The sequence below is a fragment of the Carcharodon carcharias genome, chromosome 6 (genome assembly GCF_017639515.1).
Source record: "Carcharodon carcharias isolate sCarCar2 chromosome 6, sCarCar2.pri, whole genome shotgun sequence".
In the NCBI taxonomy this organism is placed as follows: domain Eukaryota; kingdom Metazoa; phylum Chordata; class Chondrichthyes; order Lamniformes; family Lamnidae; genus Carcharodon; species Carcharodon carcharias.
The window spans coordinates 143689290-143705631 of record NC_054472.1 but is presented as its reverse complement, the minus strand read 5'-3'; the positions used below and the strand labels follow the sequence as shown (position 1 = coordinate 143705631).

Below are 16342 nucleotides of genomic sequence, written 5' to 3'. Positions count from 1 at the left end.
ATCCTGGCCAAAAGAAATACCTCTATTTTATCCTGATTCCCAAATATCCCCCTATTGGAATTTCATGAGCACTCCTCACAATCCCATTCCAAAACCTAAGGGGATAATGATCTGATGCACCTCCCTTCAGATTTCATTTGCTGAGACATGATCCGATCATCATTTTCACATTAATATATTCCCTTGAAGACAATAACACACTGGAATACATTTTGCTTCGGTCTCTGAATAAGCTTTCTGATATAACTGTTTTAATTGCAAATCATTTTTCTGTAACTCCACTAATCTCTTTGAGTTTAACACTTCAACTGATCTGAACTTTCCTGCATTGCTTCCTTGGGAATAATGTTATCAAATACCATGCCAGCTCATTGGATTTTGACACCACCTTCTTGCCTTTGAACTGCCTACTTATCTTTATTTTGTTCTTGCCTCTGTCCTATTAATACCATTATAACACAATCAGGAAACAATCCAGGATGTTTTTTCTGGAGCACTTCTGTTGCAAGCACTTGTGCAAGCTGCTGAACTACCATAGGCATCACCCACATTTGCGATCCAGCTATATCATTACCCAGAATAAATTGAACCCATGCAATGGGCAACTTTTCCACCACTCTAATTATAACTTCACCCGTCTTCCATTTGCTCTTTAAATTTACCTTGCACAATGGAATGGATTTAGCATCTCCATGAACCCCACTTATTATTTTCTCCTGCAACACTCTCCCTGAACAACAAATATCACTATCCCACAACGTTAAGGATTAACTGGCCCCTGTATCTCTTAAAATGTTAAGAACTTTACCCACTCCACCCTGTACCCATGGAAAGACCCTCCCTTACATACAAAGTCTTGAAACATTTCTGCGACCTGCTCCTCAGAATTCTCTTGAGTAAACTGTGAAAGCAACCCACTTCTTTACCTTTCACTGATTCTCCCTGTTTCACCTATACACAAACCACTGGTTTCTCCTGTGCCTGAACCTTAGAACCCACAGTACTTTTACTTCCAGAGTAAATCTCTAACCCAATAATTCCTACAAATTTTTCCTGCAAGCTCCAACACACTGACTTCGTGTGCCTCACTTTGTTACAATGAAAACACAATTTTTGAATGTCTCTTCTACTTTCAGCACCTTCCTTTTTGTTCTGAGAAAAAACTTGCTTGGGAACTTCCAGCTACTCCCCTTCCCTGACTACCTGCCTTCCTTTCACCTTCACTAATGGGAAACAAAGCAGCAGGTTAGAGTGTGGGGGGTGGATTTAACTTCATGGAAAATTATGAAAAGACTGAAAAGAAAGCAGAGCTCAGCAGAGGCTATTAAAGTCTCCAGAACACAAAATAGGACATAGTGTTTGGAAAGGGCTAGGAATCTAACTTCAAGCACATCAGCTAAAGGGACGACAATGAGAAAAGGGACGGGAAATACAGGACTGAAGATGTTGTATCTGAATGCATGCAGTATACGAAATAAGGTAAATGAGCTTGTGGCGCAGATTGAAATTGGCAGTTATGATGTGGTGGGCATCACGGAGACATGGCTGCAAGGGGATCAGGACTGGGAGCTAAATATCCAAGAATATACATCCTATCGAAAAGATAGGCGGATTGGCAGAGGGGGTGGGGTTGCTTTGTTAGTAAAAAATGAAATTAAATCGATAGCAAGAAACGACGTAGGGTCAGATGATGTAGAATCTGTGTGGGTAGAGTTGAGGAACTGCAAAGGTAAAAAAACCATAATGGGAGTTAAATCTCTTCTTCTCCCAGACAAGTCTTAGCAATTGCCAAAGCCACATTGCAGTCTAATCACTTCTAAGGATCTCCTCGTCAACTCCTGAATTCCAAGTGCTCCTCGTGCTCATAAGCTTAAGATTCATCAATTCCTAACCAATCAAGGAATTAGCAATATAATTTATCCTGGCACAGCCCCCAATTGTTAGGCTAATACAATTTAAAGCAGAGTTCCTTAAAAAACCGCAGAGGGAAACCTTAAACAACTGTCATAAGCTATAGTTTTAAGTGTTATGTTTGAGATGCGACTCTAAATTCAGGAATCAGACCATCTGCGAGGTTTTACATGAAACTAATTGAAACATTTTATTAATTTACACAGCTTAAAACTGTATATACACAAGGCTGCAAGTTACTACTATCATAACTTTTAACAAATTCCCAAACTAATCTCCATTAAGGCAACCCATAGACTTAACCAAACAGCAAGCAAACCATTAAGAATTCAAAATGAGCTTCCTCTCACTGTGAAGCCATTCAGAGGCTTGCAACTGCCTTTTGACCTTCCATTGCCTCTGCCTGCACACCCAAAAACTACTGAAGTTATATCTACCAGTCCCATTGAGTGTTAATTCTCATTGTACCAACAACCTCTTTGAACTTCACCTTTTAACAATTAAATTCCTTTCAGAACATCAATTTTATTTGTAATATTGTTCGGTAGCTGCTAGAAAGATGTCAGTTTTCACTCCACTTCTTGAATGCTTCATTCAAAAAAAAAATGCAAATGCACGCTATCTCTGTTGCATATTTAAGAAGGGCTGTAGAGAAGCCAGGAAACTACAGGCCAGTGAGTCTCATGTCAATGGTGGGGAAACTATTGGAGAAATTTCTAAGGAGAGTATCTATCTCCACTTGGAGAGGCAAGGTTTGATCAGGGATAGTCAGCATGGCTTTCTCAGAACGAGGTCATGCCTAATAAATTTGATGGAATTTTTTGAGGAGCTGACCAGGTGTGTAGATGAGGGTAGTGCAGTTGCTGTATTTTAAATGGATTTCAGCAAAGCCTTTGACAACGTCCCACGTAGGAGACTTATAAAGAAGACAAATGCACATAGGATACAGGGTAATTTGATGAGGTGGATTCAAAATTGGCTTAGTTGTAGGAGGCAGAGGGTGATGATAGAAGGCTGTTTTAGTGACTGGAATCCAGTGTCCAGTGGCGTACCCCAGGGATCTGTGCTCGTCCCCTATTATTTGTCATTTATATAAACAACATAGATGACGACGTGGGGGTTAGGATTAGTAAGTTTGCGGATGACACAAAGATTGGCTGGGTGATTGACAGTGAGGTTTAGTGTCTTAGGCAACAGGAAGATATAGACGGGATGGTCAAATGGGCAGATAAGTGGCAGATGGAATTTAACCCTGAAAAGTATGAGGTGATACACTTTGGAAGGAGTAATTTGACAAGGAAGCATTCAATGAACGGCATGGTACTAGGAAGTTCTGAGGAACAAATGGACTTTGGCGTGTGTGTCCATAGATCTCTGAAGGCGGAGGGGCATGTTAGTGGGGTGGTGAAAAAGGCATATGGGACTTGCCTTTATCAGTCGAGGCATAGATTACAAAAGTAGGGAGGTCATGTTGGAGTTGTATAGAACCTTGGTGAGGCCCCCCACAACTGGAGTACTGTGTGCAGTTCTGGTCGCTCACATTATAGGAAGGATGTGATTGCACTGGAGGGGGTGCAGAGGAGATTCACCAGGATGTTGCCTGGGATGAAACATTTAAGTTATGAAGAGGGGTTGAATAGACTTGGGTTGTTTTCGTTGGAGCAGAGAAGACTGAGGGGTGACCTGATCGAGGTGTACAAGATTATGAGGGGCATGGACAGGGTGGGTAGGGAGCAGCTATTCCCTTTAGTTGAAGGGTCAGTCACAAGGGGGCATAAATTCAAGGTGAGGGGCAGGAGGCTTAGGGGGGTATGTGAGGAAAAACTTTTTTACCCAGAGGGTGGTGACAGTCTGGAATGCGCTGCCTCGGACAGTGGTGGAGGGGGGTTGCCTCATTCTTTAAAAAGTACCTGGATGAGCACTTGGCATGTCATAACATTCAAGGCTATGAGCCAAGTGCTGTTAAATGGGATTAGGTAGGTAGGTCAGGTGTTTTTCATGTGTCGGTGCAGACTCGATGGACCGAAGGGCCTCTTCCACACTGTGATTCTGTGATATCAAAGCTAGTACATATCAAAGCACTCAGACCAGCTGGCTTTAATCCAATTTAGACATAACTGACTGAACCCCTATGGTTGAAAAAAATGTTCCTAAATATAATATACATTAATAGCTTCATGACCAGCCTGAACTGCGTAGAGCCTGCTAACAGCTCCCAGGGCTTCTGTGATCTGCAAACTGCACAGGGTCCAAATTGCAACCTACCCCCCTCTCCCATTAAAAACTCAGATAAACTGAAAGCAGGGAATCATCTTAAGCTCCACATATCTCCCTGATGACATGGTCTTTCACGGTTCACTGGATGCTTTTAAACTAACTTAGCTCTGACACCCACAACAAAACCTCTCTCTGGATTGCATTTCTTTGCAGGTAGTGTAGACATCCAAGTCTTCAGTTAAATAAGCCCACCTGCTGTTTTATGGCTCTATCTCTTCTATTCTGACTATGTTAAACAACATGGGTAGCCTACTGAAATAAAAACAGAAACACCTGGAAAAACTCAGCAGGTCTGGCAGCATCGGCAGAGAAGAACGAAGTTGACGTTTTGGGTCCTCATGACCCTTCAACAGAACTAAGTAAAAATAGGATAGGGGCGAAATATAAGCTGGTTTATGGTTGGGGGAGTGGTGTTCGGGGGAGGTTGTAGAGACAAGCAAGCAGTGATATGAGCAGATAACCAAAAGATGTCACAGACAAAAGAACAAAGAGGTGTTGAAGGTGGTGATATTATCTAAAAGAATGTGCTAATTAAGAATGGATAGCAGGACATGCAAGGTACAGATGACTCTAGTGGTGGTGGGGTGAAATAAGACTAAAAGGGCATAAAAGGTATAGATTTAAAAATAATGGAAATAGATGGGAAAAGAAAAATCTATATAAATTATCGGAAAAAACAAAAGGGAGGGGGAAGAAACGGAAAGGGGGTGGGGATGGAGCTGTGAGTTCTAGATCTAAAGTTGTTGAACTCAATATTCAGTCCGGAAGACTGTAAAGTGCCTAGTCGGAAGATGAGGTGCTGTTCCTTCAATTTGCGTTGAGCTTCACTGGAACAATGCTGCAAGCCAAGGACAGACGTGGGCAAGAGAGCAGGGTGGAGTGTTAAAATGGCAAGCGACAGGGAGGTTTGGGTCATTCTTGCAGACAGACCGAAAGTGTTCTGCAAGGCGGTCGCCCAGTCTGCGTTTGGTCTCTCCAGTGTAGAGGACACCGCATTGGGAGCAACGAATGCAGTATACTAAGTTGGGGGAAATGCAGGTGAAATGCTGCTTCAATTGAAAGGAGTGTTTGGGCCCTTGGATGGTGAGGAGAGAGGAAATGAAGGGGCAGGTATTGCATATTTTGCATGTGCATGGGCAGGTGCCGTAGGTAGGGCTTGAGGAGTAGGGGGTGATGGAGGAGTGGACCAGGGTGCCAGGGAGGGAACGATCCCTACGGAATGCCGCCAGGGGGTGTGAAAGGAAGATGTGTTTGGTGGTGGCATCATGCTGGAGTTGGTGGAAATGGTGGAGGATGATCCTTTGAAGGCGGAGGCTGGTGGGGTGATAAGTGAGGACAAGGGAGACCCTATCATGATTCTGGGAGGGAGGAGCAGGCGTGAGGGTGGATGCGCGGGAGATGGGCCGGACACGCTTGAGGGCCCTGTCAACTACCGTGGGTGGGAAAACCTCGGTTAAGGAAGAAGGAGAACATGTCAGAGGAACTGTTTTTCAAGGTAGCATCATCGGAACGGATGCGACAGAGGCGAAGGAACTGAGAGAATGGGATGGAGTCCTTACAGGAAGCGGGGTGTGAGGAGCTGTAGTCGAGGTAGCTGTGGGAGTTGGTAGGCTCGTAATGGATATTGGTGGACAGTCTATCACCAGAAATTGAGACAGAGGTCAAGGAAGGGAAGGGAAGTGTCAGAGATGGACCATGTGAAATTGATGGAGGGGTGGAGATTGGAAGCAAAATTAATAAATTTTTCCAGGTCCCAACAAGAGCATGAAGCAGCACCGAAGTAATCATTGATCTACCGGCGAAAGGTAGCCTTCTGAACTGCCATTTCCTTTTAGGTGTTCTGGTAATCTTCAAAGCCCAACATTTTAATTACCTTAAGTTCACAACAATAATCTTCCCACAATTAAACATTACCTCTATAAAGTTAACATGAACCATGAACTAGATATTTGTCACAAATGGAATTATGTATTCAACAGACATTTTTGCCTTTTACCAGGTGGAAAACAAAGAGGAGACTGAAGCAGCTTCCGAGAGTACAGAGAAGATGCAAGTCTCATCTCCCAAGGAGTTGGCATTGGAAAAACCCATGGAAGGGGAGCCAGCTAGCATGGACATTAAGCCAGGTAGGTGGAAGAAGCACTTTTATTGCAGTGAATTACTTTGAAGTAGACTCTGAACAGGAAGTGAAATTGAACGTGAATTGAAATTGATTTGTGAACATAGAGGCAAGTGACAAATGTAGGGTAATATTTAAACAAAATACTGTGGATGCTGAAGATCTGAAATGAAAACTAAGTTTTGTAAAATTCAGCAGGCCGGGCAGCATCTTTGGTTATAGAAACCCTTAACGTTTTGATTTGAATATGACCCTTTGGGAACTTGTGGGAGCTAGAAATGTGATGAGTTTTATGCTGTTAATTTCCATTAGTGGGAGAGACTAGGACCTGAGGGCACAGCCTCAGAGTAAAGGGAAGACCTTTTAGAACAGAGATGAGGAGACATTTCTTTAACCAGAGAATGGTGAATCTATGGAATTCATTGCCACAGAAAGCTGTGGAGGCCAGGTCATTGAGTGTATTTAAGACCAAGATAGGTTCTTGATTGGTAAGGTAATCAAAGGTTACGGGGAGAAGGCGGGACAATGGGGTTGAGAAACTTATCAGCCATGATTGAATGGCAGAGCAGACTCGATGGGCCGAATGGCCTAATTTCTGCTCCTTTGTCTTATGGTCTTATGGTCTGTTGAGGGGGGAGGAGAAAGTGGAACATAAAGGAAAGCCTGGCATGGAGTAGAGATTGGGACAGATTAAATGGCAAAGATGTCATGCAAGTAAAGGCAAAGGGAGTGGTAATGGTTGTAGCAAAGAAACAAAGAATTGGTACAGAGTGAGTGTTATTGAGAGAATAATGAGCAGCTGTCTGAGAGCAGAAGCATGAAAGCAAATCTGACACTTGGGGGGTGTTGGGAGGTGGCAGGTGGTGGAAAACCAAAATGAAGGACAGAGTTCATGGTCTGAAGTTGTTTAACTCAATATTGAGTCCAGAAGGCTGTAAAATGCCTAATTGGAAGGGGAGATGCTGCTCCTCCAGCTTGCAATGAACTTCACTGGAACTTTGCAGGAGGCCAAGGACAAGTATGAGAGCAGGGTGGTGAGTTAAAATAGCAAGCAACTGGAAGTTTGGGGTCGTGCTTGCGACTGAGCAGGTGTTCTGCAAAGCAGTCACTCAGTCTGTTAGATCTCCCTACTGAATTGGAAGAAGCACAAATAAATTGTTGTTTCACTTGGAAGGAGTATTTGGGTCCTTGCGACAGTGAGGAGAGAGGAGGTAAAAGGGCAGCTGTTGCACCAGCTGTGATTGCATGAAAAGGTGCTGTGGAGGGGTTTGAGTATTGGTGGTAATAGAGGAGTGAACTAGGTTGTCATGGAGGGAACGGTTTTCTGACAGGGGAGAGGAAGATGTGTTTGGTGGTGGCACCATGCTGGAGGTGGCAGAAATGGCAGAGGATGATCCTTTGAATATGGAGGCTCGTGTGGTGGAAAGTGAGGATGAGGGAAAAGCTCTCGAGGTTCTGGGAGGGAGGGAAGGGCTGAGAGCAGAAATACAGAAAATGAGTTGGATGCAATTGAGGGCCCTGTCAACTATCCTGGGGAATCCTCAGTTGAACAAAAGGAAGACGATTCTTGAGTGCCATTGTGGTTATCAGAGCCAATGCGATGGAGAAACTGGGAGAATGGAATGATGGAGTTCTTAGAGTAAGCTGGATGTGAAGAAGTGCAATCAATGTAGCCCTGGGAATCAGTAGACTTAGAATGAATATTAGTGTCTCCAGAAATGGAGAAAAAGTTGAAGAGAAGTGTACAATAGCCTCGTGGTAGTGGTTGTTTTGATGTGACAGATGGTAGTTGCCAGGCTGACCAAATCCACAAGGGAAACTTGGCCACGCTATCACAACGATTTTGCAATTTGTTTTTATTATGAGAAGGCTTGTGCACTGAAGTCGTGATTCCACTACCACCTTTAGGGATTTTAAAGATTAAATTAAAACATTTATTAACAGAAGAAGGAAAAGCTTAAACACACAAGCAAGGTTACAGTTACACTGTTTTATAACTTGTCCCAAAATTTATACTTAACCAGATTCCCAACTACACACCCGCTTGAAGGCAACAGTCCAAATAGATTTCCTAATTTATAAATTCGTCATAAGTTTTACCACAAACGCCCACTGAACAATGGACTTAAAAAGGTTTTTAACACCACTCTAGTTACTGGAACAGCAAACTTCTGAAGGGTGGCTAGAGGCTTTTTCCCCCAAGTCTCTTTTACATGGTCACTTGCCAGATCTCTCGGCCACACCTCACACAGCCTTCCACCCTTCTTTAAATATATTTAATCACTTTTGATGTGTAATCCCATTGTTTCCACTTGTTTTTAGAAGTTACTTGTCCCAGAGTATAAAAATCTTTCATGTTATCATTGTGGCCAGCACTTTTGCTAGAAATCAACGTAACAATCTTGCCTTATTTATTTTGCTAGTTGTAAACATTTTCCATGTCCCTTTGAAACTCAAACACCTTTCCCACTTACCTAAAAATGCAAATTCCATTCACTCTGTCTCTGCTGAGACCTCCCTAGCTTACTCACCTCTATTTCAAACGCGTGTTTTACACCTCAGTTCTTTGATAATTTAAACCTTGCAGTCTAACTGTCTCTATTTTAATTAAATTAGTCCCACACGCAGAACCATATAAACATGAGCCTGCTTTAAAATATCCCACAATAATATTAGGAAAAATGATAGTTTCTTGAGCTGACATATGGTTAGAAACCAAGAAGTCTGGAAACTTGTGGGTTTGCCCAAAAAAAAATCATGAAAACCTAATAATCATAAAAATCATAAAAACCTAAGTGGCTCAATTTTGACCTTGAGGAAGAGACTTGTGTAACCTCACATGCTGTGACTTCAGCTCCATCTGACAAGGTTGGCTCTTAGTGCCTTCTGGGCAACAAGGGAAGTGCGTTAAATACTTTTTTTTTGTCTGCCACATTCCGAGCACAGATCGAAGAGGAGTGTGGAGAGATGAGTGCTGGAATGAGCTCCTCCACCGCTGAGTTTGAGACAATCTGGAGGAGCTCCAATTGAACAGAACAAATAGTCTTCCCCAAGGTTAATGGGTGTTGAGAAAGTTGGTTGTTTCTAAGTGATGTGACTTAAGCTGGAAAGACACTCATTTTAGTTATTAAGGGGAGGTTAAGAGATCTTTGTATAATTTAAGTTAAAAGTTTTCTCGCTAATGTAAAGCAACCTGGAACTTGAATCGGCAGAGGGGACATTGATAACACTTAGGAGTTTGATCTGGGCGGTTTCCAAATTTAAAAATACTGGAAACTGCAGAAGTGACATAAATCATAAATGTATTTAGGGAACATCAGTACAGTGCACCTAATAGGTCACCTCAGTTTGTCATTGTTCTCAAAACTGCTGGTCAGATGTAATCTTGGCATAGATTTTCCATTTGAAGCCTTCTCCCCATTTTAGTGACGACAGACCAATCAAACCAGATAGACCAGGGGTATTGAGTACAAGAGCAAGGAAGTCATGTTGAACTTGTGTAAGATGCTAATTAGGCCTCATCTGGAGTGCTGTGTCCAGCTCTGGGGGCCATACTTGAGTAAGGGTGTGAAAGCACTGGAGAGAGTACAGAGAGATTCGCAAGGATGATTCCAGGGACAAAGAATTTTGCTGTGAGGATAGGTTGAAGAAGTTGGGACTGTTTTCCTTGGAGAAAAGACTGAAAGGAGACTTGATAGAGGTATTCAGGATCTTGAGGGGTATAGACACAGTCAATAGTGAGAAACTGTTCCCATTCAAAGAACCATCAAAAATTAGAGGGCACAAATGCAAAATAATTGTCAAAAGGACTAAAAGTGAGGTGAGGAAAAGATTTTTCACCCAGAAGGCGGTTGGAGTCTAGGACAAACTTCTTGAGAGGGTGGTGGAGGCAGGTTTGGCCGAAGTAATCAAAAAGGAATTGGATTGCAATCTGAAAAGAGAGAGTGCAAGGTTATGGGGATAAGGCAGGGGTGTGTGACTAGGTAGAATGCTCTTTTGGAGAGCCAGTGCAGACATAGGCTGAAAACCCCCCTTCTGCGCTTCAAAGATTCGGTGAAACTGCAGCATTGCCAGATATTTCAGCCATGTTCAATACGCAGATTTTCTCTTCTGTGGAATGAATGGGAATAAAGCAGTTGCAGAACAGTTGCATGAAATGTCACCACCTTGAGCTCCTCCTGAGCAGCAGTAAGCCACAGAAGTCTAGAAAGGGTGAGTGGCAGATGTGTAAATATTTCTTGGAATTCAACTTGGCTGTTAGTTCTCGTTTGTTAAATAATGTAGCACTGCTCACACTAGTTTGCAAAGGTGGACAAGGCATCAAAGCTTTTAAATGCTTGTTCGGAGTTTCTTGTTCTCTGTGGATGATTCTGGCAAGGCTGCATTTTTGACCATTGCTAACTGCCCTGAGAAAGTGGTGTTAGGCTTTTAAGTATCAATTGATGGCCACTTCAGAAGGTGTTCAAGATCAACCGCTTAGTTTTGATCTGGAGTTAGATGCTGGATGGGGTTTCCAGAAGGAAATGAATAGGTGGGTTTCAAAATCCATCTCATTTTCATCATTTTTTTTCTCATACCAGTCTGTTACCATATTTTAAGATGGTATTATAAAATTACCATATCTGTGGAATTCAGTTTCATAGTTTACTGTGATGGGGTTAGAATGCAAAAGGATCGAGGTTGCTAGTCCAGTGCCATATCTACTACACTGCTGCGTTCTGAAGAATCAATCTAGTCACATGGGAGGAAGGGCAAATATTGGTGAGGAGGCAAATTTAGATTGTCCTACTGTAGGATATTATACTGTTAAGCCATTTTGATAAGCAGTTTTAATGCCTGGTGTGTCCTTCTTGCACATTTTTTGGACTTTTACAGCTTCTGGACAGCCAGCTTTGCTGTGCTTTCCTCACTGCATGGAATGTTTTTTTTCTTGAATGACAGGATTTCAGCTGCTTTCTCCTTCATGGTGACTGTAACCTTTAATGAAGCATTAAGCAGTGGCCTTGCTCCATTCAACGTAGTGGAAGTGGTTGAAGAAGCTTTGTGTGGGGTTAGGCGGATAATGAGGTGGTGAAGTGGGGCTCTGTTTCGGAGGCCATTTTTCCTCTTGAATAGGTGCTTTTCATTTTGCTCCATTAGCAGTGCTGAATAATGCATGTGTTCACTAAAGAAATTCTCCTAAGATTGATTGCTGTTTCTACTCAGTTCTCTTTGGTCAAATGCAATTTGAATGAAAAAGTGGAGCGTGCTGCCTTGGGATTAAACTGCACTACTTAAGGCCACATTTTCAACTGCAGGCAATCATGAAACCTGCCAATCTGTTCTTTACTTTTGTACATTTGGTTTTACTGATGGGTACCTTACACTCCTCTTCCCTAGCATCATTGTTAGGGCTCTGATGAAAGAACGTTGAATGTTGTTCGCAAAGGAGAGTTTTGTGTTGCCATTCACAGATTGGTGAGGCTACCAAAGGCATGAAGTTTGCATTGAAGTGGCAACTACTTGGTCTCGGCAAGCCTCCCAAGGGGGAGAGCAGCTGGGAAACCGCTGCAATCTGCCTGATGCATGTCTTCATTTACCCCGATGATCCTGCACTGCAGGACTCCAGGGGCAGCTGCACTGCACATTTCTCAGCAGGCCCAAGTCAGAATTCCAGGCAAGAAACGTGCAGCCCTGGTTTAGTAAAGGAGTAGAGTGGCAATCCGACAGTGATTGTCGTTCCATGGAAGACTCGGGGATTTCTGAGCTGCCCTACTCCTTTTTAAACTGGATAGCATTTAAACAATGCATCTTGCTGGTGTTTTGGGATTCTTCCAATTCAAACTTAGTTTCTTTTTGATAGCTGTTCCTGCTGCACAGTGATGGGAAGCCCTGCGTTGCCCTGTGATAAGCTGTTAGGCTCAACTCCAACAGTATTCCCACTTAAGGTCCAAGAATGAGGAAAATCCCTTAAATCTTGATCACTGCTAACCTGTTCTGAGCTCTTTGAGATTGTTAATGTGGTGTGTTCCTCTGGGAAGACTGCACTTGGTCCCGAATGTGAGGACTGGTAAACAAAAACTCTGCCTGTGTTAATTTCTTAGTATTTCTGGGCCATTTGGAGCAGTGTGCTGGATTTTTGTGAGGCAGTTAAAATGATGGTTTTTGTTTCACTCGATTAGCAAATCGGTAACAAGGGAGCATAGACTGAGGGTTATCAACAGAGTCATTGTCAGTTTCCATTAACTCCCTGTTCAGAATCACTGACCTTAATGGACTGTAGCATCACAATCTCCTCCAGCCTGATAAACCATTTCATACCTTGCGACATTGTGACTTGCTTTGCTGTGGATTTCCTTCTCGTCACTCCTGTTTTGACAGAAGAGGCATCAATTGTCTCAGCCCAACTGCCTGCAACTTGTTTTTAAAAGCTGCCAACTATTTTAAGCTTAACGTCTTGGTGTCTGTGGTTAGGAAGTAAGATACATTATATTTTTAAAAAAGGCTGATAGTTCTTTGGCGAGGGAGCCAATTAAAGGGGGAAATACAGTGGAGATTTATTCGGATGGCACCAGGGATGGAGAACTTCAAATTATGTGAAATGACTGGAGAAGCAAAGTTTGCTCTCTTTAAGAGCTGAGAAGTTTGAGGATTGTTTGAGGTGCTCAATATCATGAAAGATTTTTCATATCGTAAATGGGGAGAAACTTGTTTCCAGTGGCAGAAGGGCACATATAAGGTGGCAGCAGAAGCACCAGAGGTAATATGAGGAAATGTTGTTTTTACCTGGTGATTTGTTGTAATCTGGAATGTACTATGTTAGAGGTTGGTGGAAGCACATTCAATTGTAATATTCAAGAGAATTGGTTAGTACTTGAATGCAAAATATTTTCAGTGTGATGTGGAAAGAACAGCAAAATGACATTCATTGGATAGCTGTCCCCAAGAGCACCACAAACATGGTGGGCTCAATGGTCACTACCAAGAGTATATCATTCTCTGGTTTCCTAAGGTGGGTATGGACTTTTGGAAAACATTCAAGGTACCGCACCGGAGTCTATTGGAGAAAATTGAAAGGCATGGAATTAGAACAAATTGCATTAAAATCTTGTTAGAAGGAATAAGCAAGAGTGGAACTTCGTGACTGGTTTTATGCATGTGGTATACCATATGCAGTTTGGGCTCCATTTGGTAGGAGGTTGAGATAACAACATAGAGGATGCAACAGAGATCCAATAAAAGAAAATCTGATGACAATAGAAACCTTTGAAAATTGGGGCAATTGTTGGGAGGATTTGTTAGAGGTGAGGTAAAATTGAGAAGGGAATGGACAGAGAATGGACACTTTGCAGTGATTGGGGGATGTAAACCAAATGGTCATGTCAAAGACTAAACTTCAGATTTAGATGCGAGAGCTGGCAAATTTCATGTAAAAACTTGTAAATGCACCATGAGTTGGTGATTGTAGCTAATCTTGTGCCAACATTTTAATATGATGGATAGGTGATTGAGGGAAAGAGAACACTTGAGGGGAAAAATGGGATGAGGACTGTCACTCATGGAGTGTGAGCACCAGCACTGGCTGTGGACAACATCCTGTTTCCATGTTGTACATTGTATGTGAAGAACTTGCTGACATCAATTCTGAGTTTCCCTTCAATTTTGAATGTGTATGGCCTTGTCCTATCATGCTTTGACTTGTACATCAAGGTTCTTTATTGGAGATCTGAATAAAGTTGCAATAAGGAAAATGAAATCTGCTATAAATTTCTGCAGTACACCTGTGCCAGTGGCATTCCCCAAATGTAGAGGTTGTAAGGTGAAGGGTCATCAGTACAGGACATTTTGAATTGAGGGTTTTTAATGTGGGGAAAGTGAATTGCCCGCAGTACAGTGCCACTCTTTCCCTTTTCTACGTAGGTGTGAGTCCCTACCATCTGCCAGGCTTAGTGTCTAATTACTCGTGAGACACCTTTGTACCAACTCCCTCTCTGAGAGGGGACTAGCAAGACTTTAATTAGATTTTTTAAGCATGTCAGAAAATAACAAATCCATTTCTATGGTATCTATTGTATGGAAGATCAGGTACTGTTTTTGAAAGCCAAATGGGTTTATTCAGTTGAAAGGATGGAAGAATGTGCACAAAACCATTTTTGTGCTTTACTGGGCTTTGTTTAGGTTTCTGCATCATTCTCAATTTACTTGGTCTTTTGATCTGACAGTTGTAGCAGATGAAAAAGACAAAGAGGAGAACAAGGAGAACATCGACATTAGTGGCAAAGACAAAGAGTTGGATGTTGGGAAGAAAAAGCTAGAACATCACATTGGCGAAGGGAACATCGTCACTGCTGCCGCTGCGGCTCTGGCTTCAGCTGCTACTAAGGCAAAGGTAACTTTTATATCCAGTTGTAACATTTGTGTGCTAAGATTTGCATTTATGTAGTGCTTTCCATGACCTTGGGACAATTCAATGACTACCACCAACAAGAGAGAGAGTCTAACCACATTCCGTTGACGTTCAATGGCATCATTGTTGAATAACAAAGGGGGAGGGAGGGTTCGGGTGAAGGAAAATATAGAAATCCAAAGAGAAGGGTCGAGGCATCGAACAGAGTAACAATATGGGTAAAGGTGAGGAGAGTGGGACAGGAAGATGCATGGATTGTACATCAGCGAATAAGGTCATGCAAGAAATAAAGTAAGAAAAAAAAATATTCGAGTCTCTTCATCTGAATGCACAAAGCATCTGCCAAAAGATAGATTAACTAATGGCACAAATAGAGGTGAATAATTTTACAAGGAACTTAAAATTAGCCTCTGCCTCTTGTTCTATATCAGATTAGAAGAAGTCTCAAAATATTCTTATAAAAACAAAAAAACTGCGGATGTGGGGGCGGGGGGGGGGATTGCTGGGAGAGGAGAGAGAGATACAGAGAGAATATTCTTGTCAGGTGTGCACTTCAGCCATTGTCCTCCGTTAGAATTGTCTGAAGCTTGAGCAGAGGTCATTCAAACTATAAACCTCTGCAAATCTGCATTCAAAGGGTTTGAATATTTTGGCAATTGTTTTGACAGTTGACACCTTCGTGCCAACCCACTGCCCTTCCCCCCTTTTGGGTGCTGAACGGCAGCATAGCCAGTTAATTCTGCTGCAACAGAGAACCGTGGATCTCTGTGATTGCGGGGCTTGTTCTAACACCATTTCTGACTCCAGATGAAAACGAGTGGATATGTTTTTTGAATGTTGCAGCTTGTAAATCTAAAGGGATCAAGTTGAATTTATTTGCCCCTGCATCCTTTGGGGATTCAGTTGTCAACAAAAGAAAAATACATTTTGAAGGTGTTGCTAACAAATGTGCCCAGCAAATAACATGGAGAAATTGTTTTCATTGCTTCACACCCTTTGGAGAAAAATGTTTGATAGAAGGATTGGCATTCTGTTGAAGAGCCTAACAGGCCACAACCTGAAAACACATCCCATGGCTATAACTAACTTTATACCTGTCAACTGAATGATTAAGGTCTGGTGGGGGGAGAATGTGGAGGGAGAGGGGGCACAAGGATATGAGTGTCTTATTGGATGTCACCTCAAATGAAGAGCAGTGGGAAACCAGGGGATTGGGAAGCCTACAAAGACGAACAGAGGACAACTAAAAAAGAAATGAGGAGGGAGAAGATTAAATAAAAATGAGGGTAAACTAGCCAGTAATATAAAAGAAGATTGCAAGAAGTTTTTTTTTAGATATATAAAGGGTAAGAGAGAGGCAAAAGTGGACATTGGGCCGCTGGTAAATGATGCTGGAGAAGTAGTGGGGAACTAAGAAATGGCGGAGGAACTGAATAGGTACTTTGCGTCAGTCTTCACGGTGGAAGACACGAGTAACATCCCCAAAGTTCAAGAGAGTCGGGGGCAGAGGTGAGTATGGTGGCCATTACCAAGGAGAAGGTGCTAGGAAAACTGAAAGGTCTGAAGGTGGATAAATCACCTGGACCAGATGGATTACACCCCAGAGTTCTGAAGGAGACAGCTGAAGAGATAGTGGAGGCGTAAGTGGT

The 16342-nt window shown here is 42.5% G+C and overlaps 1 protein-coding gene across 4 annotated transcripts in view; it reads left to right on the top strand.

The window, feature by feature from the left end:
- smarcc1a (SWI/SNF related, matrix associated, actin dependent regulator of chromatin, subfamily c, member 1a) overlaps positions 1 to 16342 on the top strand; it is a 223774-nt gene that overhangs the window by 138815 nt on the left and 68617 nt on the right. For all 4 annotated transcript variants that reach the window (XM_041189167.1, XM_041189168.1, XM_041189166.1 and 1 more), the window contains 2 exons: positions 6188 to 6314; positions 14509 to 14675. In XM_041189167.1, coding sequence (XP_041045101.1) covers positions 6188 to 6314; positions 14509 to 14675 — 294 coding nt within the window. The remainder of the gene's footprint in view (positions 1 to 6187; positions 6315 to 14508; positions 14676 to 16342) is intronic.